Raw genomic sequence first — 23,740 nt, 5'->3', positions numbered from 1 at the left:
CGGATTAGCTCTAAGTGTTCAAAAAGCAATATTAATACCTGCCCAAGTGGAAGGTGAGACATCCAAGAGCTCTCCAGGAGTTTCTTACGCTGATTCTTAGGCGCATCTCTGATGTTCAGATAAAGCTCGTGGGCATTCTGATGACAGAACTGGCAAACGCCGTGTTCAATTTCAAACACCTTAGTCCTGATGTAGCTATGACTAGAACGAATCGAGAAGTCCTCCTGGCAGGCAAGAGAGCAGAATCGCGTGTCCCAGGCACGGGCCTGGTCAAGCTGAGTCGTGGGCTGCTGACAGCTGAGACAAAGCGGGTTCCCTTCACTGTCCAAGGCTTGCAAATAGCCTTTGGGCAGGGGAGAGCCTTCAGTTTCAGTCTGATCTGGACAAAGAGCTGAAAAACCTTTTCCATTCTCCAAAAGCAACCTGTTTACAGAGAACGAAGTACTGCTATTAGTAAAGCAGGTATTCAACAACACAATTCTGTAAGTCCTTTTGTCATAGAATCAGAATAGTTTGGGTTGGAAGGGATGTTAAAGACCATCTAGTTCCAACCCTCTGAGTGAAGAATTTCCTCCTAACATCTAATCTAAACCTCTTTTAGTTTAAAACCATTTCCCTTCGTCCTATCATTACCTGACTGAGTAAAAAGTCACTCTGGATATGCATTGTGTATTTCCATTAGATATCTTTTATGCTCAAAAATACACATTTCAGTTGGAAGATCATCTTACTTGGGTTGGTATCTGCACAGCTGCACGTCATACTAGCTAAAATAATGCTGCGTTTATAAAGAAAAGGTGGTTCCTTTCATGCACATATACACATGAACGTATGTCCCCTTTTCAGCAGAAGTCAAAGGAAAAGATCCTGGTTTCTCTCTGCAACTTTCACAGCTGCCTATCAATTTTCTAAATAAAGTTTGCCTTGAGGCAAGAACTGTCTGAGAACAGAGGGCATTTTCTGTCCAAAATTTTCATATTTTCTGCCTTATTCTACATTATGAAGTAGAATAGAAGAAAATTTGCTACCTAATTTGAGGTTGACTGCACAAGCCAGCCTGAGCTAAAGCTCTTATTTCCTTAACCAAATAGTGTAACTATTTTCTTGTTTCATTTTGTTACTCAGTTAATTAGAAGCTGTATCAGCAGACAACAGGTATATATGCACAAGCTAAATCGTTAATGGCTCATTACCAATTTCAGCAAATTTCCTACCTAAATACTATAGCTCAGCAAGGTAAACACTCATAACGACTTTGCTACTTTAAAAATAAAGTCTATGAAGATAAGCTTAATCATTTTACTGCATTAAACTTACTTTGTGGAGTGGCCTGATTGTTCAGTAGAAGCACTTTCATTCTTCAGACAAACCTTATTTTCTTTAGAGATGAGGCGAAGACTGCCCCCGCTGCTGCTAGCTTTGCTAAGCGAGGCTGCTGCCACATCCTCTTTGGTCACATACCTAAAATAATTCAAAATTCTGTCAATACATTAAAACACGAAAAATCTCTCTCAAAGAATATTCATACTTGGCTGCAGCAAGATTGGTGCTGCATATTCTCTTGAAACATTCCTTACATCCTGGACTAGAAAGGAATAGTTTGGGAAAACATACTTCTCCATATGACTTCCGTATTACGTAAGATTGCATCTTCTAAAACCAGGATCAACTCCATTCAGCAAACAAATTATTTTGCATAGAAGAGTTAAAAAGGTGAAAGTAATCTGATACTGATTGACAGTAGAATCTGAAAGCTATTTTGTTTCAGTTTAGAGAAGTGTTAACTGATATTCTAGGGGATACAGGAGGCTTTAAAAGCTCTGGAGGACTCCTGCTCAGTTATTTATCTTAGAAATCAATTTATCTTCACATGAAAATATACAAACCACCACCGCTTTTAAGTAGAATTATCTTAAAATCCCTTCACTCTGATCATTCTTCAAAGAATGACATTCAGACAACTTATAAATATACCTCTCTGTGTTACACAACTGCTAAACCCCATATACCACCTTAGGACACCAGCGTAGGTTACAGTAGATTTTCTAACACAGTTTGCAGTTAGAGCTTTCTTATATTTTATGGAAGAAAATGATCAGACATCAGGTTAAGAAATACATACTACTTATACTATTGGAATTAAAAAACTCTGTTCTCTTACTTGAATGCTTACCTCCATCAAATAATACATATAAAATGCAAATTATCACCCTGGAGAATTTAACAGTAGGGACTGACAGGCAGAGGCACCTTGGTGAGTAAGCTAAGTAAGGTAAACCTGTACAAATGAGAATTTTTGTGAAGAGCGATGACAGCAGGTAAGCTGCAAGTGTGTACTGGGGAAGATAATGCATCAGAAAAAGGACAGACAGTGGAAAAAGGTGAATTCAGATTTTAACTAGGATTAAACGCTATCATTGTTCAATATCACCCAGTGAGAAAAACAATAATTTTCAGAAATGTCATCCACAGGGATAAGAATTATTTGAAGAAAAACTGAGTAAGAGAAAGGTTTGGACTAGGCTGTGAATTATAATTAAAGGATTGTAGCATTGATGGCAACTAATGATTTATTCCTGCTTCAAAGCAGGAAATTCAACAAGATTTTTTTTTTAACCTTGCTTTTGAGTCCCTAACGGTCATGATTTTTCCTCAACAACTTCTAGCAAGCTCCAGGTGTTTAAACATGCAAAGCAGAAGGCCAGAATAGCTGCTGAATGTGACACACTGAGGGACAGGGAAGCAGATACTTCCCTTCCAACAGATTTACTGATGTGCTCAGTCACCTACTCCTGTCACTATGAGACAGTCATTGAGCTGTGGGTTTACAGTCCCAGCATCTCTCCTCTGAAAGTTACATTAAACACACGGAGCTTCATGCAGCAATAAATAAGGGGGGAAAAATACATACCTTTTTGTGCTGCCGGCCACTGACTGCTTTTTAGACAACTCCTCTGCAGCATGAATAGGACTACAAAATATCTGACCACTTTTTCTGACAATTTTCTGTTTCACTGCTGTGAGGCGATTCCATTCTTTCACAAACCTCAGTATCTGGTGGAGAACGCTATTGTCAGCAGCATGACAGGCATCAAGCAGAAACACTTAATTACAGAGAAAGGGAGCTAGGAATTACTATATTCAAAATTCAATGGAAAAAAGCTGGTACAATCTGAGATGGTCTCTTCAAGTCAGCTTTCATGCAAGCTGCAGCCCTCTTCTTGCTCAAGCTGAGACAGCTTTGGCATTGTCTACTATGGCTCTGCTCTGAGAGGTATTGAGAGGTATGCTGCTTCAGAAGGTAGAAAACAAGGTTAGAAATTGACTTTTTTAATCTGAGCTACAGTGATAGGAGAATGGTTTTGTGAGAAAGCCTAAAATAACCCTTCTTGTGGAGCGAAACTGCTGATGGGAAAAACAGATGGGCAGAAGTTTTCTTACAGCAGCCCTGTTCTTTTTGCACTAGGCCGCTCAGAAAAGGAAGGTTTGCTCCAGTTACTTGAACTGCATTTATCATTTGCTTTACACACCACCTTTCTTCTTTCCTCTAACCTTCTGATACATGCTTAACACCAGGTTAACGGTTGGTGTACAACTGTTTCAGCTGTGGAATTTTAACAGAACCACAGAGGTACCTGCTCTGAGGTTACTGTATTCTTTTACAATAATACAGTGCCAAAAAAATTCACATATATTATCAAAATTACTGTGTTACATTTGCTATTAGTGGTATGACATCACCAAATTATCTTAAAATTATACAGCTGGTTCTACCACAAGTCCACTCTTCTCTGGGGCGTTACAGTGCAGCACACAGTGATCTATGAAGGTAGAGATATGGCTTATCATCAAAATATTCAAAGGACAATAATTTTGAGCAATTTAACCTGTACTTCATCTTTTTTCAGAGCAATCTCAAACTGATACAACTGTAGGATCCTACAGAAAAACTGATGAACTGCTTAACACTATATTTCAGAAAGAAAATGGAGAATATAGCATAGTACTGATCAGCTTTCCTTATTTTGCATTTAGAATTTGAAAGTATAATAAAATAAAGCTGCTCTGAGGGACTTAATCATTTCTGGTAGTGAACCTCATGGATTTTTACAGGCCAGGAAGCCACATAAAATTTTGAAGCTGTAAATTGACAAAAATTGGATGATTAATGGATTAACCACGAGGAATTGAGTAGAAAAAATGTGCCTACATAGGAATTTAGAATTTACAACATGGCTGCTTTCTTTAGGATATGTGTAGAGGAAAAATGGTTTCATCCCACCACCACCTCTCCAACAGGAAATAAGTGGGAGTAACAACATGACCCCCAGTGACAACAATATGAGCCAGTAGTGATAGGACCCAGTTTTGTTTTTTTCCATTCCACTATTTGCTGACTTGAAACAATCTAGTAGGCAGTATCATGGTGTTTCTGAACGTGGACTGTGGTAAGAATAAATTGTGCATTGTGCAGTATGGACTTAATTGTGATTTCAGCTTCATTCAGCAACGTTCTTCAAGACAATGACACATCAATAATTTTCTTTTTCTCTTTAAAGTATTTTTTTCATGGCAAATGTGAAAGTGTACTGATCAGTCTTACTTCTAAGTCAGAGCCACAAGAAAGAAGTCAAGGAAATTGCAGGATATAACAGAAACATGGGAGCAGTTACTAACGTGGGTATTTTAATCTACAAGGTAACATAGCACATCCAATTTAAATTCTGATTTCATTACTTTTAGTTCTTCGTTTAACAGCATTCATGTTCTCACACACCATTATGAATGTGCCCATTATTGCTGAAATAACTGAAGATGCTTATCGCAGTGGAGTTACGCCCTACGCAGTGTTGAACATTGTTAGGAGACCAAAGGATGAAGTGAGAGAGGAGGCCTGCTCAGAACTGCAGCTCTGATACAATCTAGCACGTTCGTATTCATCACACACCATACATAATTCATAACCTTTAAAATGCTATTTTGTTGACTTATGAATGTTAGTTACTAATTCTGTAAATGAGAAACTAAATGATGCCTGGTTGACTCCATCTACAGAAATGTTAACAGGAGGTATGATAATCTGCCAGAGGAACAGACTGCATAATTAATATTCACATCAACATTTATAACATCTGCTTGCACTGATGAAACTGTGCCTAGATCCCAAGGCCTGAAAGTGTTCTGCATTTATTAAAAAAAAGTCCAAGCACTCCATATTAAACATTATAGTACTGTGCCAGTAGAATTTGTACTTGCCAATGAACGATTTTGTTTATGCTGGAAGGTCTCTGGCAAATCCTCCCAGTTATCCAGCTGTATGTCCAACGGAATGAAATTATGATTCAGTGGTTCACCATCCTACACAAGAAAACAGTTTTGTTTACAGATGAAATGTAGTACAATCTAGAAAAAATGATCTGTTTCAACTGGATTATCCTCCTCTTCCAACTAAATTTAGACCCTGAAGGTAAGATTTTTCCAGGAACAAATGATAAGCCACACATGCATGATAATGCTGCAGATGCAAGAAACATTACTCACATTAATATATCCAAAAGTAAACAGGGTGAAAGTTTTACATTTGAAACTGATTCCTTGCAAATAGTTCAGAGACAAACAAACTGCCTTAAAGTAATAAACTGAAATTATAATTCTCTTGACTGAATTTCCAAGTGAAATGAATAATTATAGAATGGAGAATGTCATCCTTCATTACCATTTAAATTCAGATTTTATTTTTTGTTTTTAATGTGTTTTTTTGTTTTTTTTTTTTTTATATATGAACAAGTTCGACTCTACCTAATTTTTCAGAAACAAGTTGTCCCCAGAGGGGACATGACCCAGGAACTTACTGATGATTCACAAAAATTTGAGGGAATGATTTAAAGCAGATTTCCCCGGTGTATTATGGTTCAGTAGAAAGATTTTGTGCAATATATAGCATAACAAAGTTCTGATTCAAGCCAAAACAAAACAGTTGACCAATACCATCCAAAATGTGTTTTTATCTTAAAGTAAAATGTGCAAAGCTAGGAAGCATAATATGCTTTATGTATATCACACAAATTTGCAGATACAAGAAAACACTTTTTTTTTTGACTGTTTTTTCTAGCTCTATCAGCTCAACTAATAAAAATGTACTGCCTCAAAGACTTGCCCTCAGCTATTCGTGATGCTTTACAGTTGCACCTAAATACACTGACTCATTCAGTAGCTTCGGAGAAACCTTCTAAGTAAAGGCTTCCAACCCTTAAAAGAAGTGATCAGCAAGTCCTGTCTTCTCTATGAAAGATGACCTAGAAAATTACCACCTGCTAGTTTCTGTCCTACTATGACCGCTGGATTAATGATAACGTGTTTTATTCAAGAAATTACTTATACACAGCACCAATGCCTACCTTTGTGAAAATGTGGTGGCAATATTTTATTTACTTATTTACTTATTTAGTCTGGTGGGATTCACTGATTACTGTAAGTCTACAAATATTTTGGAATAGCACACTAGCTGCAAAAAGGAGAATAGTTTATCATTCCAGTGATTCAAAGTTGTGGTAAAATACTATAATAAAAACAGGAATCTTAAATATCACTTCAAATTCTATCAGGTAATCTGAACATACATCTAGTGCATTAGCACCTTATAAAGATAAGCTCGGAGAAGTGTTAGAAGCTATATATCTAGAGAATTATTACTTAGAATTATTACCACAGAGAGAAAGAACTAGAATAATAAAGTACCTAATTTTTGTATATTTCACTTAATAAAAAAATACTGTTTTTTATATAAAGCATAACAAATGAAACATCAGTATTTCATAGGACATTCTACTTTGGCATTTAAAAATGATAAAAAGCATGCTCATTTCAGGTTTACCTTTGTATAGAGGTGAATTCTATCAGTGTTCCTGCTTGCACAGAACATAAGCCCATCATACACTAGAAATGTGTCCGATTGATCTAAATCTTCTATAAAGACAAAAAATTTTGAAATTAAGAAATTTTCTTCATTTTGTCCACTCAGACATTAAAAACAATATTATACCTGTCTTTTAAGGAGTTATGAAATTTCCCAATTTGGTGCACATACAAACTTTTTTGTAGGAACACTGTTAATCTCTTATCTTTTCTTCCCTACCCCCTTCCAATTTTCAGAAATTGTGGCACAAACTTGAAGAAAATATATACCACACTAGGATTCTATATCTAATTCCAGAATAACAAGATACACACAACTCAAGCTGCAAGCTATTAAGATGTCTCTGTACTTTCTGTTTCTCCTGAACTACCCATCATCTCTTTTATCTGTGGCTGTCCTGAACTCAAGTAAACACCATCATAAGTTTCAATAAATCTCTATGTTGTAACTTAAGGTTCACACTCGCTAGTTTGACATAGTTCCTATGTCAGCCAAAACCCCTGTATTTCCTCTGGCGTTGTTTGAAAAGAGTAGGTTTAGACATCATCACAATTCAGTAAACATCCCAGGCTGAAATGAAAAGTCATGTGCTAGTCTATGTACTTCTTTCTTTCAAATACACTTTTGAAAGGTTTTCATTTAAAAGTTCTGTTTCTTGCCAGAGGCGGTCAAGACAGTTTCACAGACAGGATACTATCATCTTTCTTTTGCAGTAGTCCCACTTTACCTTCTCCACACTTTTTTTCACCTTCTTCACTTTCAATTTTAACAGCTTCTTGTTCACTGATTTCAACAGATCGTTCAGTCACTGTTTCCCCCAAGTCTTCTCCTTTATCTTCAGCATTCCATGGTGTTCTCTGTTCATTTCTTCCGGAGTCTTCTGACATGCTTTCTTCAATCTGGCTAGCGGGATTTCTCTCAGCTACAGATGAAGAAAAGTGATCACTTATACTATCCATATAAACAGATAGAGCTACTCAGTACGTATATGGACACAAAACTATGCAACTGAAATGCAAAGAAATTGCATTTTATTCTCTAATATCATCATGGTGCAACCACTTTTAAAAAAAGCTAACTTCAATATTAGGAGCATAAACACATGGACCACGGTATTCCACTTCAGCAATTTCATGTACCCAGCTTTATGTCAACATACATGTAATAATGTGGTTAGCAATCGCCTATTATATATATTTATTGTACACCTTAAACACATGAAGTAGTTTTCCAGGCATTGATCTATACTTAAGAAATTCAGAAGTTGAATTACTTAATCAACCAGAGAGACTTAAAGAAAAGAAAAAAAGAAAAAGAACCTTACTCCTTTCTTTGCAATTTAAATTGCAAATATGGGGATAGATTTATAAATATGTTTTAATAAGTTCCCAGATAGCATAAATAAATTTAATAAAAGGTATTTATTCTGATCTGTTGGAGTGAGAAATGCTGTATTTTCAAGGCAATGGCTCCCATGATAACTGTACAATACCCAAGTTAATAAAAACATCTACGCTACATCATTTAGTTTTGACAAGCTGTGAAAAATTTTACCATTTAATTGGATTCAGAATAACCATAAACCTTTGCAAAGAAAAGATACATTTGCTACAAAGAAAACAAAATGCATATTCTTGCTCACTCTATCTGTATCTTGTTAACTTTCAGCTGAAGTCTCTATTTGTTTCAAATTAGAAAAACTGAAAAAATCCTCAGGAAAAATAAAATTAAGGAAGATCACTTAACAGGTATTTGTCTGCTCATGTAAAGGTATCATTCTTCACAGTTTGCCTGTAACTGTGTATATTTATATATTTAAAAATACTTTATTTTCTGAAACTAATCACAACTGGAATGAAGAGCGCATGCTTTCTCTACAGCATGGGTCACTTACCATTACTGTTCTGAGGGCAACTGCACATTTCACAGTAAGGCAGCAATTCGTTATTACTGTAAGTGCAAGCACTACAGTGCCAAACTTTAGTTAAAGCTGTGCTTTTACTTGAAGTGTTTGAGTCACAAGGAAGGACTTCAGCATTTTTTTCTGTAAACAAAGTGGACTTTTTTCCAGTTAAAGATTTTTTCTTTTTCTTACTGGAGCTGACTGGAGTAGATCCACTTATGCTTCTTGCTCTTTTAGCTTCACGTTCAGATGAACTTTCATGACAAATCATATCCACATTGTTTAGTCTTGTGGAATCCAGGTTTTCACTGCTCTTCTCTGCATCCTCTTCTTTTGTGACTTCTGAAGATTCTGGATCAGTATTTAATGATTCACTACCTGAAAATATTTTGCGTTTCTTCTCAGAGGAGGATTTTGGGGAAAAGAAGGAACGTATGTCATGCTGTCTTTCCTTTTCAAACTAGGAAAGGAGAAAGAAATATGTAAACCCATCTTGTATTTACAGCATCAGAAATGGCCAAAATTATTGCTTTTATCCATTAGTAGTGCTCACTAACACAGGAAGCTAGTTTCAGTTTGGACATATTTTACAAAAGATATTTTCCTTAAAGAATAAACAGCTAGCAAAAAAGCAATTCAACATTGATCTTCTGTTTTGTAAAAATTATTTTCAAAATTCTTAACAAAGTCTGAAAACAGTGACACAGAGTTGATATGCTGCATGCCTTTTTTCTGACCATGCCTATTACAAAGAAAGCCTTTAAACACTGCTTTTAAAATAATCATATTGTATTTAATTGTCTATTAATGAAGTTATGATTTAAACAGAAATGACATGCTCCTATCAGACTGAGGGTGATTCAAACACCTAAATGATAACATAAGGACATATGCAAAAACTGGTGACATTTATGCCCAGCAAATCACTTTCTCCAACTTCACTAACTTTTTGAAATGGAACTCACGTTGTATTTATCCCACTCATTCAGTGTTTCTCTACTAGTAAAATCTGCAGTGCACACAAAGCTTAGGTGAGCAATGGCTATGTTTTTTTGAAATGACAGAATACTGAAAAACATAAGTTTTAAGTCTTACATGTGTAAATAGAACTTCATTTTGGGTGTCTTCTAGACTTTCATTTGGGGCCCAAGTTTCAGCAAAACTCAAAAAATCCCATTTCTCCTTGTCACCTTCTTCAGCCTGCATTCTCTCTTTCTTGCCATTCAAGGTGCTGCCTGTAACTTTGGCCTGAAGAAAGAAGACTTGCATAGGAGTTCTGAAGAATTCACGTTGGAACAAATTTAGTTATCTAAATGCGCTCATTACGAATGTGTAAACAGAGTTTGCAAGAGAAAAGTGAGAAACTCTGTAGTAACTCAAAGTAACTTTGGTTAAAACCGTTCTTCTTTCAGTTGTCCAAATCAAAAGTCATTTTTCTGCAAGAATAAGTAGCATATCTAACATGTGACATATAAAATGTCAGTACCTACAGGAATTAGAATAATTTCATTCCTCAAATGAATTTCAAATACAGTTTGCAGTTCCTTGATTCTGTAAACTGTGATTACTTTCCAGCAGCAGAGGAAAATGTTGACAAAAATGGTTATCAGTTTCTCAATATAATAACAATATGGACAGAAGCAATTGCACCACTCCAACAAAGGGGTAGCCAAACGCAAGAATGAATTGCCACAAATTGGAATAGAGCACTTAACTGGCATTTGCATCAGAAGAAATTGCATAACCACAATCTCATTAAGTTCTGACAATTAGAGTTTAAAAGGCTATTCTCTTTCTCACTTTACACCTCTGGAACTGTCAGAAGATGAGAGCTGACACAACATAACACACTTCAGCTATCAAAGCGAGACACGTAATAAATGGCATCAAAGGTTATAAAAAGGTCACAAAAGCAAAACAGCTAAATGACTTTTAGTTCTGTGAAGATCTTCCAAATACTGAAAGAATGTAGAATGGGGAACTGACCTTCCTAAAACAACTGGGTAGTACCTGACAACAAGAAGGTAAGACTACTTGACCTTGGGTGAGATTAAGAAATGTTATTTGGGAATACTCCTGTCTCTCAGAAATGAAGTTAGAAAGGTATAACATTCACTCAATAATACTAATAAAAAAATCTCTAGGTGTTATGACTGCATGGAAAACCTTAAATTTATAAATTGAGCAACCAGAGCAATAAAAGGCTAGAAGGAAGAAAAAACAATAAATGTGAACTATCCCATTCACCTAAGCAAAGAGTTACCTTATTTATCTTTCAACCTTTAATGGAGAGCAAAAGATAGGAAACACTCATTCAGAACAGTCATTTTGATAATTAGCAATTCTTGGTCTATTGATTTGTCTTATACTAGAACAGTGCTCTAAACAAACAAAAATGTTATTTGCCACTCTCACTTAAGTGGTATCTTAAACACAGTGAGTTTCTGGTTATTTGGTTCTGTTCCACACATACCTTGCGATTCAGCATTGCCCACATAAGAGGATCCAATGTTCCTTTTGCAATAAGGAAGTGAATATTCACAGAACTGCACTGCCCAATTCGGTGTGCTCTGTCTTCTGCTTGCTTAATATGGCCTGGATCCCAATATAATTCAGCAAACACAACATGAGTAGCAGCAGTGAAAGTTAAACCCTAACCAAAATAAGCAAGTAGATAAATTTTAGAAAAAAAAATCTCCACACAAAGCTACATGCTGCACAGAACATTTTTATATGTTAATAAGGGGGACCCATGGGGACAGGAGATGGGCCTTCTACACTGATTTTTTCTTTGACCCTCAGGTAGGTACTAATAAGATTCAATAAACACTCCAATATTATGCAAAGACTGCATACTGCTTTTCATTATGGAAATAAATGTTACTTATTAATCTGGTACTTTAAGAGAGAAAATAGAGTGTGATTTTCGTTGTTGTTGGTTTTTTTTACTAATTATTCTAGCACAAGATGCTGCTGCTTATCTTGATTTTACTCATGTAATTTTAATGGAGGCTTAAAACAGTTAACATGATTAGTGCAAAAAATGAATACATATGTCTCCAAAATATATACTGTATGAACTGCCTTCAATTAAATAACTTGAGTCATCAAGTGACATCAGTATTTATTCTTGAAGTTTCTTATTTCACATACTTCCTTTTTTTAATCCTACCTGACCAGCTGCCTGAATACTCAAAATAGCAACTCGTGTATCAGGATCCTTCTGAAACTGATTAACAAGATGTATTCTTTCCGAGGAAGGAACACTTCCATCTATCCGTATGTAGCGAACCTGTAACATATTATAACAGAGACAAAAATGAAATCATCCCTGCTCATTTTTTGATCCAATCACCCTCTGTCCCCCAATACAAATACAAAAACATCTGTTCTATTCCAGTCATGGGGACATGGGTAACTCAGTAGCTTTTTGCCTTTTGATCTACAATTAAGCCTGTTTATCTAGAAAACTGATGACTCAGCACTCCGCATTTACAGAAGACAACAGAGTGACAGACTCTTGAAATTGTATACTCCACAGAACCTGCAATTTCCCTGATGGGACTAATTAAAATTCAAAGCACTTGCAAAATAATAGCTTAATATTAAATAGCACAGTTAGCCATTGTTCCCTAGCAATGGATGAGAGTCTAAGACCAATAACATGAAGGTGGTTTGTAGACATTTTTATTGCTTTGAATTAAACAGAGAAAAAAACAAAGTACACAGAAGCATATTGGTATATATAATAAAAAAAAGCCACTTGGGAAACAACTGCCTACAACATTAATTCAATAATGAAGTATCATACCAGATAAGAGTGTTTACATTATCCTTGTGTACAAAACAGTTCTTCCAAACTCCACAATTCTTTTAATCCAGTGGCACTGACCTGTATATACTTAAACTCCTTAAATTCCAGGTAGTTCTGCTCAGTTCAAACACACCTGTTGTGTATTTGTAAAGTCTGAAATTAAATGAGTGCGCATTTGATAAATTATTACCTTATTTTCTATAACTGCCTCTGTACAGGCTTGAAGCATGCTTAAATGATGAGCAAAAACTAGAAACTTCAATTTGTCATTTTCAAGCATCATTTTGATATAGTCCTTTACTGCTCCTGCCTGGAGTAAGAGAGTAAGTTTTCATGAGTTAAACATATAAAACATTCAAAATGACAGTTTTTACTTTAATGCCTTTCAATTTCTTTTGAAATAAAAAGGTAAATGGCCATGGTTTTTGTTATCCATTTAAGATTTTATGGAACAGTAATTATTAAATTATTCAGATTGTTTTAAAAAGTACCATAAATTTATGTCTTAATAGTGAAACCTATTTCCTTTCTTTAGAGAAAAAACCTTCATCCTCAAAAGATCACACAATTAGATGTCACTTCTTTCAGATTTAGATGCAAATAAAAATACTTTTAGTTATGACACCATTATCTGGTGTTTCAAACCATGCTAAAATAAACCTCCTAATTTCTGTCCAAACATAAACGGATAAGACATTGCTTAATGAGAACATCTGTATCTGCAGCCATAAATCAATGTATCAAAACCAAAAAAATAGTTTTGATACTTTCATGACACTGCAATCATGTACTGTTAGCATTTGCGTATTTAAACATTCATAGAATTCTTTTGTGTCAAGTATCATTTTCAATAGCTTTTATAACAGCTATTAAAATAATGACAGTTACTAATAAGATTTATCAATGGTAACTAGTAAGATTTAATAGTTAATAGCAACTAATAAGATTTATCAAGATCAATATCAATGGTTAATACAATACCCACAGTTGCAATCCCCTGACTTTTTTCTCTTTTTCCTCTTTCAACTCTCTGTCTAAAAATGGGTTGACAGTGATAGGGGAGAGAATAAAAAAGTATGGAAGAAATAGCAACACAACCACAATAATATCTTTAAGATATGTAAAAAAATTAAGAAAAAATTTCAAGTAGTCAGTCTCTGTTCTTATTGATACAACAGCCTGCAGAACTTTTATTTATTTTTAAATACTTTTTTCTAAAAATAGATTAGCATAAAGAAATCTGATAACATTAAAAAGTAAGGGTGTAAAACTTTTGGTTAACAACTTGTTTTTTCTCACATCTTAAGTATAGGAGGAAAATACAGAACAGGGGACTCCATCTGTTAAAACAGAGACTAGCTAGAGCGGATTATTCTTTTTGTTTATCCGTGGAGAGAACCAGTACTGGCAGAGCACAGTCTGCATAAGGACTCTATCAGCACCATCCTGTACCACATGCCAACTGGATCAGCTGCAGCAGCTGCCAACACACAGACACATCGCTGAAGTACCCGCCTTCAGTACATTCCTAGTCTAGGAGATGCCAATACAACTGATTTTATTAAGTTAAACCACACTGAAAAAAATAAATGTATCCTAAAAAAATACTTCCATGCTTACCTTGGCAATGGCTGTTTCTTTATACATGCGTGTGATTAGACTCATGACTTCAACAAAGTGGCTTTCATTGGCATCTGAATTCAGGTTTCTCATTAATTTCTCCCACTCTGCAAAAGTAGCATTCAAATTCTGAGTGGCAGAAGAGATCAGTGGTTAGATAGATGTACAAATAATTTATTGACAGTTTAGACAGTACAAAGCATTCTCTACCACAATATTGATTTGCATGAAACATTTAGGAACGGAATACTTATGAGAGTATCAAATTTGTCTAAAAGTAATTGCAGGATTCAAAATCTAATAGAAAAGAAGACAAAAAGGAAGAAGATTGTTTTAAAATTAGGCACATTTTATAATTACTTGATGACAAAGTGGCATATTCATGTTCTTCACATATTTTAAAAAGAATAATACAGATGCTATGTTATATATGTAGTTACAAAGAATACATGAATATAATACACATGCATATAAATATATATATATACATATATATAGGTAAAATTTATAGACATTACTAACAAATGTGGTTTTAGCATTAAGTGGAAAATACACCTTAGCTGTGGCTTGTGGGAGGTCAAATGGAATACGCTGCCTAACTTTGGGAGGCAACTGAGTTAGAACATCATTCTTGAGTCTTCTGATCATAATTTCTCTTAAAAGCTGATGCAATTCTTCTAAATTTGAAGCTCCTCTACAGTCCCATTGCGCTCTTTTACCAAAAAATCTGGAAAAAAACATAAAAATCAGCATTAACAGTGAAAACTGGCTCTTCCACATCCAACAGAAACTTTCAGTACGTAATTAATTTTAAAACACACAGTTAGATATGAAGGCATGCTGGATAGCAATATTCAGTGTTCCTGGTTACACTGGAGAGATGATTGCTTTCTCTCTGATTCTTTCCAACACTGAAGCCAGAGCTTTTTCAATTTTCCAGCAGTTATTGCTACCTGCAGGCCTGACTACCCATCAGATGTACACAGTCCTGTATCTCATCCCAGCTGCACTACCCTTTCTGTGAGAAGCAGAAGTTCCAGATACCATTTTAAAACTCTTCTTTCAACGGACTAATGAAAAGAATATACCATAGTAACAATGTTCCTTATTATATTATAGAGGGGAACAAATGATAGAGAAACTGACAAAAATGCTGCAAATATCACCATTAATATTTCTGTGTTTCCCCCTGAGAATTCCCTGCTAGTTACAGTCAGCTTCCTGTTTTAAATGCAATGCTATTTAATGAACAAGGCTAAATAAAGGAAGTAGATTTAAGGTTAAAAAGCTAAAGGTTGAAACAGAGAAATAAATTACTAAATTATTGTTCCTTTTTCTTCCTTTAGTTGTTTTCAAGGACATGTTGCAGCAGAAAGAACAGCTTTTCAGTGTCAATATCGTCAAGATGTAAAGAAAACAACTAGTACGACAGATTTTGCTGGCTTAGAGAAAAGCCCAGGTGGCATTTTCCAAGACAAAAGAGCACATTGCAAGCATGTAATTCCACTGGTAAAAATTATTTTAAAAATTTAAGAATTTTAAGCCTTACTGAGCTTATCAACAGTATTTCATTGGCTGACTATGATCAGTTTTGAAAGGAGCTGAGGGACTCATTTCTGCACTGGCAAAGTAATGATGTAGCTCACTTAGAATGTTGCACAGAGGGATGACAGCTACATCCTTTGCTCACCTCGCTTCTTTAGTCTGTTTATATGACTGTCCTTAGAAAGGGTTCCTCCCTCCAACTTGAGCATTGGGGATAAAAGAAATGTTAGCTGAAAACTCACAGAAATACTTAGGACCTCATCCTTAGAAACAGGTGCCTATGAACACCTAAGTCAAAAAACCATTTTCACAGAAAGTTCTGCATAAAACAATCCCATCAAGTTTATTACCACAGGATGTTTTGTTTCAGTCATTAAGACAAAGTTTTTTATTGAGAGCTTGCCAAACCCTGAACTTGATTCCTATTACATTTATGCCATTCCAAAAATAAGATAATCATCTATGATTGTGTAGTTAACCATGCTGTACCCACGCACACTTGTGGTGTGAAAATTACACATGCATTCAGTCAAAACACCATGGAAAAAATAGCATTTCTCTGTCTGAAAATTAGGCAGCACCCTTCCTTGTTATTAAAAGTTTAATGCTGATAAAACACATATGATGAAAGAAAAACCAAGCTATACCAAGCTATATGAAAATGAAACTGTGTAATTATTACTGTAAAAAAATCTAAATGCTAGACAATTTCGCCGACAAAATCTACTGTTCCAAATATATGTAAAATTTATAGATAAGAAATTTTTGTAAAGGTTCTTCCCTTCTCAAAACTTCTTTCATTCCAGATTGCAAAACAGATTCAGATGGGTAAAGCTAAGCATTTCATATCAGAACTTCTTCTGTCCCCTCTATTTTGGAATATATCCAGAGAAACTGATCATTAAACTAAAGCTGAGGAAAGCAAACAGAGGGGTATGGGTACTCATGAAGTTAATGATTTTAAACACATGAAATATGAAAGCACATGAAAGATGCAAGGGGTAAAAATGGGTTAAAATTTAATTAGGAATGTATTTGAAAGAAGCAAATAGGAGACAAGGTAGTGGACAAGAACTTACAGTTCACACTGTCCACAGTTCTACAGTGATTCAAATCATGAAGCTGAACTACAAACACACTACCAGGCTTTGGGGAATTTCATGCCTTTATCTCTTTTTACCATATACAGTGTTCTTTTCCCCAAGTGTTAAGGGATAGTAAAAAGTTTGGATCCCATAATAAAAAGAAATGTAATTTATTACATGATATGCATAAAGGACTGACAATCAAAAACTCAAGTTTCAGCTTTAACTGAAACACTAGCTCTAAAGGTAAAACATATACATTTCATACTAACAATGGTAAATTTGGAAATCATTTTACTTAACAGAATGTTGGCACTTCCACTTTCTCTCAAACTTTAATGGCTTCCAATTTATTCTTTAAGTAAAGTCTTCTGTCAATTTAATCCTCTCTCCAAATCTTCCTAAACACTGACAAAAAAACCTGTGTGGAAGCCAAGCTATCTTCTACGTTTGTACAAAATATGTATTTATACTTTTCCTCTGCAAGGTCCCTAATTCTCTTTGATGGAGGAGATGTTATCTGATCCTATGTCTACAAACACAATGGCAAACATACAGCAATAGAGATGTTATTTATCGATTCTCTCATTTCACATGAGAAGAAAATCAAAGACACCAAAGACAATTAATAAGAAAATAAAAGGACAAGTACAATAATACCTGAGATGAGCATTACAGTATTTCTTGGCATATTCATTCCAAGTTCCGAATCTTTTTGGAAAAAGTGCCTCAATCTGCATGAAAAGCTGTAAAAAAAAAAAAAAGTGACAGTGACAAATTGCCTGTAAATGTAAGACTATTCAGAAATAATTCTCACTTATTACAAGATTATTGCATTAAGCTTACATTCAGCAGTTGCACAGAAAATAACTAGCTCAGCACATATGCAAAGAACATTTTTTAAGGATATGCTCATGTCTTCAGGCAGGACTGCTGTATGAAGCCCTCAAAGAGAGAGTACCCTGAACACCACAGTGGTGTTAGAGACTTGGAAAAGACAAACTGAACAAGAAAACATGGACAAGAAGATATTCTTCCTAATAACATAACGTTTGTGATTTGCCAGGCACATAAACTTCTGCAAAGCATCAGTGCAGGCATTCAATGCTCTGAAGCGGCAAGCAGAGTCCTGTTTCTTAAAAGAATGAGTGGGATTTTCATGTATTAAGTTCTACTTTAAAAAACAGACAGAGTCATTACGGACCAGAAATTCCATACCTTTTTTCACAGCTGAGTAATGGGGATAGGGATGGGAACAGTTTACACAACCTTAACCAGAAAGAATCCTACCTTACAAGCTGTTTTACTGTCAAACCTTTCTGGATTCAGCAATGAATCCAAGACCCATTGCTAAGGGAGAGCAGAGAGGACATCAAGACAGCAGTAGTCTGGAAGGCTCTCTGTCTTTCCCTGTTATCCTCTTAAGTCTACTGTACATTTTGGACTAGATGATCTCCAGAGGTCCCTTCAAGCCAAATTGTGCTGGGGAGGTTCAGGTTGGAAATGAGGAGACATTTATTCTCAGAAAGAGTGGTCAAAGATTGGGACGGGTTGCCCAGGGAGGCGGTGCTGTCACCATCCTGGGGGTGTTCAAGGAGAGGTTGGACCTGGTGCTCAGGGACATGGTTTAGTGGGTGACATTGGTGTTAGGGAGGTGGTTGGACCAGATGATCTTGGAGGGTTTCTCCAACCTTAACGGTTCTGTGATTCTATGAAATGCACAAATATTATTTTAAGCCCTCTACGTTCCCTTGATAGAAAATTAGATCCTATACTCCATTTATTTCTACATTTGATTAAAACAAAACAAAACAGTTTGTTGGGTTCATTATAAAATCCAAGAGATTTTTGTTTCTACTCTGCTCCTCCCCAGTTCCATAAATTGATCTTCCATCAAGGAAAATTCATCATTCTGGATAGCAACTAGCACTAGATAGATTTTTTCCACTTTTGCTATTAGCAAAATTTTGCTATTAGAGAATGTTAGCAATAACAAAAAGACCAGAGAGAAATAAATTACTGCCTATATCAGATGAGGATATAGAAGACTTAATGCAAATTTGTGTCTACCAAGGACTCTCTTATCCAGCAGAAATAAATAGCTCTCTACTCAAACCCTCTATTTTCTATTTCAGCCAACAATCTGGTCTATTATGAGAAAGATTAATTTCTTATAAGAAACAGTCCCAAGTCACCTGTTCATAAGCCTAAAAGGAGTTTGTAAAAACATCAATACAATCAAATTAAAGAACACTTTTTTACTTTCTTTTTTGTGCTTCCTAACGTAGCTAGTGACCTGCTTTATTTTCTAATGCATATAATTGTACGTATTTAATAAAATTACAAAATTGTAAGCTCATTAGTGATACTATCCTTCAAAAAAGCACAGCATGGCAAATACCTCTTCAGGTCTTCCCAGAGCAGGAGTTCCAGTAAGAAGAATAGCTCTAACAGCTTTCTGCACAATCGGCAACAAGATCTTGCTGCGGGTGGCATTTCTGGATTTCATGTAGTGTGATTCATCAATCACAACTACCTTAAAGTTCTGCTTGTATAACGTGTCTACTAAAGTTTGGGCATCAGAAGTTAACAGGCCGTACCCCAGAATCGTCACTTTGCTGGTTGATATTCTCCTAGAAGAGAAAATCCAGAAGTTGTCTTAGTAAATTTTCATCGTAGAAAAATTAATATAGCAATGGAATTATTAGTTAGTATAGTTAGCTTAGTTTAAACTAAAACAGATTTTTTTAAGCAGGTATGTATGATACCTTTTAGATTGGTTAATTAGTAAGCTGTCAGGTTGGCTAATAATACAGGCTTTTCATTTAGAAGAAAATCTAGCATATGACACTTCTAAATCACACACATTTCATAACCATTTTCAGAAGACATTGTTGTGTGAAATGAGCAGCTAAGTAACACCATGCCCTTCTCTCATTCGCCCTCATCAGAGGCAGGGGGAGAAAATACAATGAAAAAAACTTTGTGGGTTAAGATAAGGACTTTTTTTTTTAAAACAATTATTTGTAAATAATTTCTTACTATACATGTAAGAACATACCCAGGCCCAAGGCATGCATTGTTTTTAAAATCACTAGAGAGCACTGTGGCCCTTCAGAAGCCTTTGAGCAACACACGGACACTTAGTTGTTAGACAAACAAGTTACCAGAACTCGAGTCTTAGCTGGTCTGTCCATCTGTCAGACACTACTGCTCTGCTGGCATGATTTTTATTTGTTCCCCAGTAGCAATGGATCAAAACCCAATCAACTAAGTGAAATTTTCTTACAGTACTTATGCAAAAGAAGGTACGTGCACATGCACATTCATGCTTCTGGATATGGAGGGAGAGGCAATGGTCAGAGTACTGGCACTGTGGCCAACACTTTGCACCCTCTGGCTGCTACTGCGCAGATAAATGCAGCAACCAGGAAAACAAGGATTTCTCCTCCTCTGTGGAACATGGTGGAAAAGAAATTAGAAATAAAATTGTTTATTATTAGTTGAAAGTTAATTCAAGAAATATCTCCTTTCAAATGTAGTTAGAAATTTAGACACCCTGAACTGATTTCTGAGTATATTTTAACTTATTCACATTAAGTTAAACAACATTCAAGCAGTAAATTTCGTTGTTGAAGTTTTGAAGAAAAGCAAAGTATTGAACTGAGAGAAATCAAAGGCTGAACACAGAGAAGCACAATTTTCCAAATTGCTAAACCAAGTGTACCTGCTCTGTTTTTGCATTTTCTTGCAAAAATTTAATTAGCTCAAGAGCTACCTCACTTACAGCTACGAAGCTTCCTGGGAGTTAAACAGAAAGCCAGGTTTTTTCCTCTTTTATTGTTATGAACAAAAGTAAGTAATAGTGGTTAACGTCTACTCTTTTTTTTAAAATCTCATGATAAAATGAACAGAATTCTGTTTGACACTTACTTTTGCCATCATTTACCCTTATTCCACATTTCTCCTTTCTGCATTTAGAACTATAAGCATGGAGTTTGTGTGCATTTTAGCTGAAGAGCTAAAAAAAAAGGCTCATTAAATCTTTATTCTATTTCCCATATTCCTATGAGAAAGTTATATTTTGACTATCAGTAGCAACTATTCCTTAATCAAGCTTTTAATTTATGCTGTTACCACAAGGAAGGTTCCAAGCTACTGTCTCATCAGCATGTCTTGGCAGTTAAGTCACTTTCTGATACTCCCCAGAAAATGTGGAGATCATCTTCTAAATCCACAAGTTTTAGAACAATATCGTGACATTCCCATGAAATCAACCATGTCATTTACAGTAAAAGAGACTAAAAAAAAATGCCTTTGTAATTGAGTGTTTCCTCCCAATAGGAGAGTTATTCTAACAGCACCCAAGACTTGTAGTCACACACTGATGAATTTATGCTATTAAGTCTAAAGATAGAAAGCTCAGGTCACAAGGACCTTTGCAGTTACTTAGAGAATACTTATTTTAACTTCTAAATTTTGTCAGTGTGTTAAATGGAATATAAATGGTAATTACTTCCTTATTTTATAATGCGTACCAGAAGTTTGCAAAAAATGTGCTCAAACTGTTTTACGACGAATAACAAATCCTAGCTAATTCAACAGAGTTGACACAGAACTGAATATGTTCAATGAGAGACACACTAAGGTAACCAAATTTTAAGCAGACAACCCTTGCTACTGTACAATCAGACCTCTCCATTTCAAAGGAGATGAAAAACAAACATAATTCCAACTCTCAACTGAAAGATATAGCACCTAATTGAAATATCTTTTATTTTGCTGGAATCCTTACCTTCCATTATGGCCATAATATATACTGTACCTTTTTCACATATATACTGGAATCAGGTCACAGAATGGAACAAGCCTTTCCATAGTTCATTAATGAACTTTACTCACCCAGTATCGGTTTTGTTCTGAATGATGATAATATCATCTGGAGAGAGTTCTGGAATCCACTTCTCCATCTCATCAACCCAAGGGTATCTCAGAGATGAAGGCACGACAATTAAGAGAGGCCATTCGTTTTTGTAGTAGTAGGAAATGGCAATTGCTTGAATTGTTTTACCTAGACCCATCTGGGAAAAGAAAAAAAAATTAGAAGTTTATGCTCAGAAAACATACTCAAGTCTCAAGAGCCTCTCTATTTTGCAAAAAAAGAACCAGATGCAGGGAACAAAACCAAAGAGGTAGTTCCACAGTATATATTTAATTGTCAATTTGTTACCACGGATAATCTTTCATGAAAAAAGATACTTCTCTTTAACAGGATTAATACATATTGCATATTTGGCTAGCTCATTAAAGGTAAAAAAAAAAAGCATTTCCATTGATTTCAGAAGGTTTTTTACTCATGGCTTTAGTAGGATGGACTATAAGGGTAATCGAACCCTTTAACTTGTTAACCCTTTAACAAGTTAACCCTTTAACTGCCAAAATCATTTTAAAAAGACTACTCAAAGGAAAGATAATTCTTTCTTGAAGTTGATTTTTCTTCTAGCTCCGTTTTGCTAAATAATATCCCAAATTATAAATGGGATGCTACATCAATCCTCAATCACTACCTCTTTTTCAATAAGGTTTTATACATCAATTAATGTAAAATAAAATAATGATTATACCCTATTACAAAAATGCTTTTTTTCTGTAGTAAGAAATTCTGAACTCAAATTTCCCTAATATGGAATAAATTCATATATTTGAAAATGTATACAGTCATGAATTTCATTAATAGTACTTGTCCTTGTTACAAAAATTCTTCTTTGGAAGCATACCTCTCTTTGGTACACAAATGTCTCCTAATCCATTAAAAAAATAAATAAATAAATAAATAAAAGCTATCTATACAATAATAAAGTGCTAAAAATAAAAATAAACTGCATTAAGATTTTAAGGACCTAACAGCATATAAGATTTAGCCTAAGTAGAATAAAAGTACCTTTCAAAGCTTTCTCAAAGCTTGTCTTAATCTTTTGTCAGATATATATATATTTTTAATTAGGTATTTTCAGAATACCTACTGAATATTATATGAATTAGGCTTCCTTCACTGCCAACTGTTCTGCCCACATCCCCCAAACAAGAAAAATCACATCTGAATGGAGCACATTAAGACAAGAAAAATGGTGTTAAAGGAATAGGAACATCACTTACCTCATCAGCAATCATACACCTAAGCATGAAATGAGAAGATAGGGGAAAAAAACAGAAACAAACAGTAAATATAACATATGAATAAATACTTATAAATTGTTTGCTATAAATTTAAGTTAAGGATTTACCAAAACCAAAGGGTTTCCTCTGTCACCAAATGAGAAAAGGTAGACTTCCTTTCTACAGCATCCTTGATAATAACTGTAAAATTTGGTATAAATGTAAAAATAAGCATACCACTTACTCTAGTTTTATATTCCATTTATTAGTACTAATGAAGAACATGCATAGTGAAATTGAATTGCTGCTTTGGTCTAGTGATATATTAAATATAATCTTAAGAGACATTTTCAGGTTGTGAAGTACATCTTCAGTTTTGTTGTCTTTCAGAAACAGCAATGGTTTTGCTGCTTCATGATTAAGATTGTTTATTTGATTGACTGATTTAGAAAAGGCTGATTTCCAGAACAATTTGTGTTGAAATAGAAACAGACACCTTCTCAACCCTTAACTGTACTAGCTAAACCATTAGGAAATGAACTCATTTTTTTTTCCATTTTGGATCATTTAGTTTATGCTACTCCATGTAAAGACAATAATGACGAGTCTACAGGCAAAACTAGCACATGCTTTACATTTTCTACATATCAAATGCCATCTTCAATATAAATTTCTTATAGGTATTTTAAGTTGCCTTAACT

General features: G+C 35.0%; 1 protein-coding gene across 9 annotated transcripts in view; it reads right to left on the bottom strand.

Moving 5' to 3' along the window:
* Positions 1-23,740, bottom strand: part of ZRANB3 (zinc finger RANBP2-type containing 3) — a 47,129-nt gene that overhangs the window by 2,783 nt on the left and 20,606 nt on the right. For 5 of the 9 annotated variants that reach the window (XM_082763082.1, XM_082763078.1, XM_082763079.1 and 2 more), the window contains 17 exons: positions 23,040-23,058; positions 21,786-21,964; positions 19,285-19,516; positions 17,544-17,629; positions 14,809-14,980; positions 14,254-14,382; positions 12,824-12,943; positions 11,992-12,111; positions 11,293-11,472; positions 9,915-10,067; positions 8,811-9,279; positions 7,644-7,838; positions 6,875-6,966; positions 5,257-5,358; positions 2,912-3,054; positions 1,318-1,461; positions 39-423 (listed from right to left, as the gene is read on the bottom strand). In XM_082763082.1, the coding sequence (XP_082619208.1) occupies positions 39-423; positions 1,318-1,461; positions 2,912-3,054; positions 5,257-5,358; positions 6,875-6,966; positions 7,644-7,838; positions 8,811-9,279; positions 9,915-10,067; positions 11,293-11,472; positions 11,992-12,111; positions 12,824-12,943; positions 14,254-14,382; positions 14,809-14,980; positions 17,544-17,629; positions 19,285-19,516; positions 21,786-21,964; positions 23,040-23,058 (2,920 nt within the window). Of the gene's footprint in view, positions 1-38; positions 424-1,317; positions 1,462-2,911; positions 3,055-5,256; positions 5,359-6,874; positions 6,967-7,643; positions 7,839-8,810; positions 9,280-9,914; positions 10,068-11,292; positions 11,473-11,991; positions 12,112-12,823; positions 12,944-14,253; positions 14,383-14,808; positions 14,981-17,543; positions 17,630-19,284; positions 19,517-21,785; positions 21,965-23,039; positions 23,059-23,167; positions 23,241-23,740 lie in introns of all 9 variants that reach the window. The other 4 variants (XM_082763083.1, XM_082763080.1, XM_082763081.1 and 1 more) reach the window with 4 other exon arrangements.

The sequence above is a fragment of the Aythya marila genome, assembly GCF_965140915.1.
Source record: "Aythya marila genome assembly, chromosome: 6".
Taxonomy (NCBI): Eukaryota; Metazoa; Chordata; class Aves; order Anseriformes; family Anatidae; genus Aythya; species Aythya marila.
This window is presented reverse-complemented; position numbering and strand designations above follow the sequence as displayed.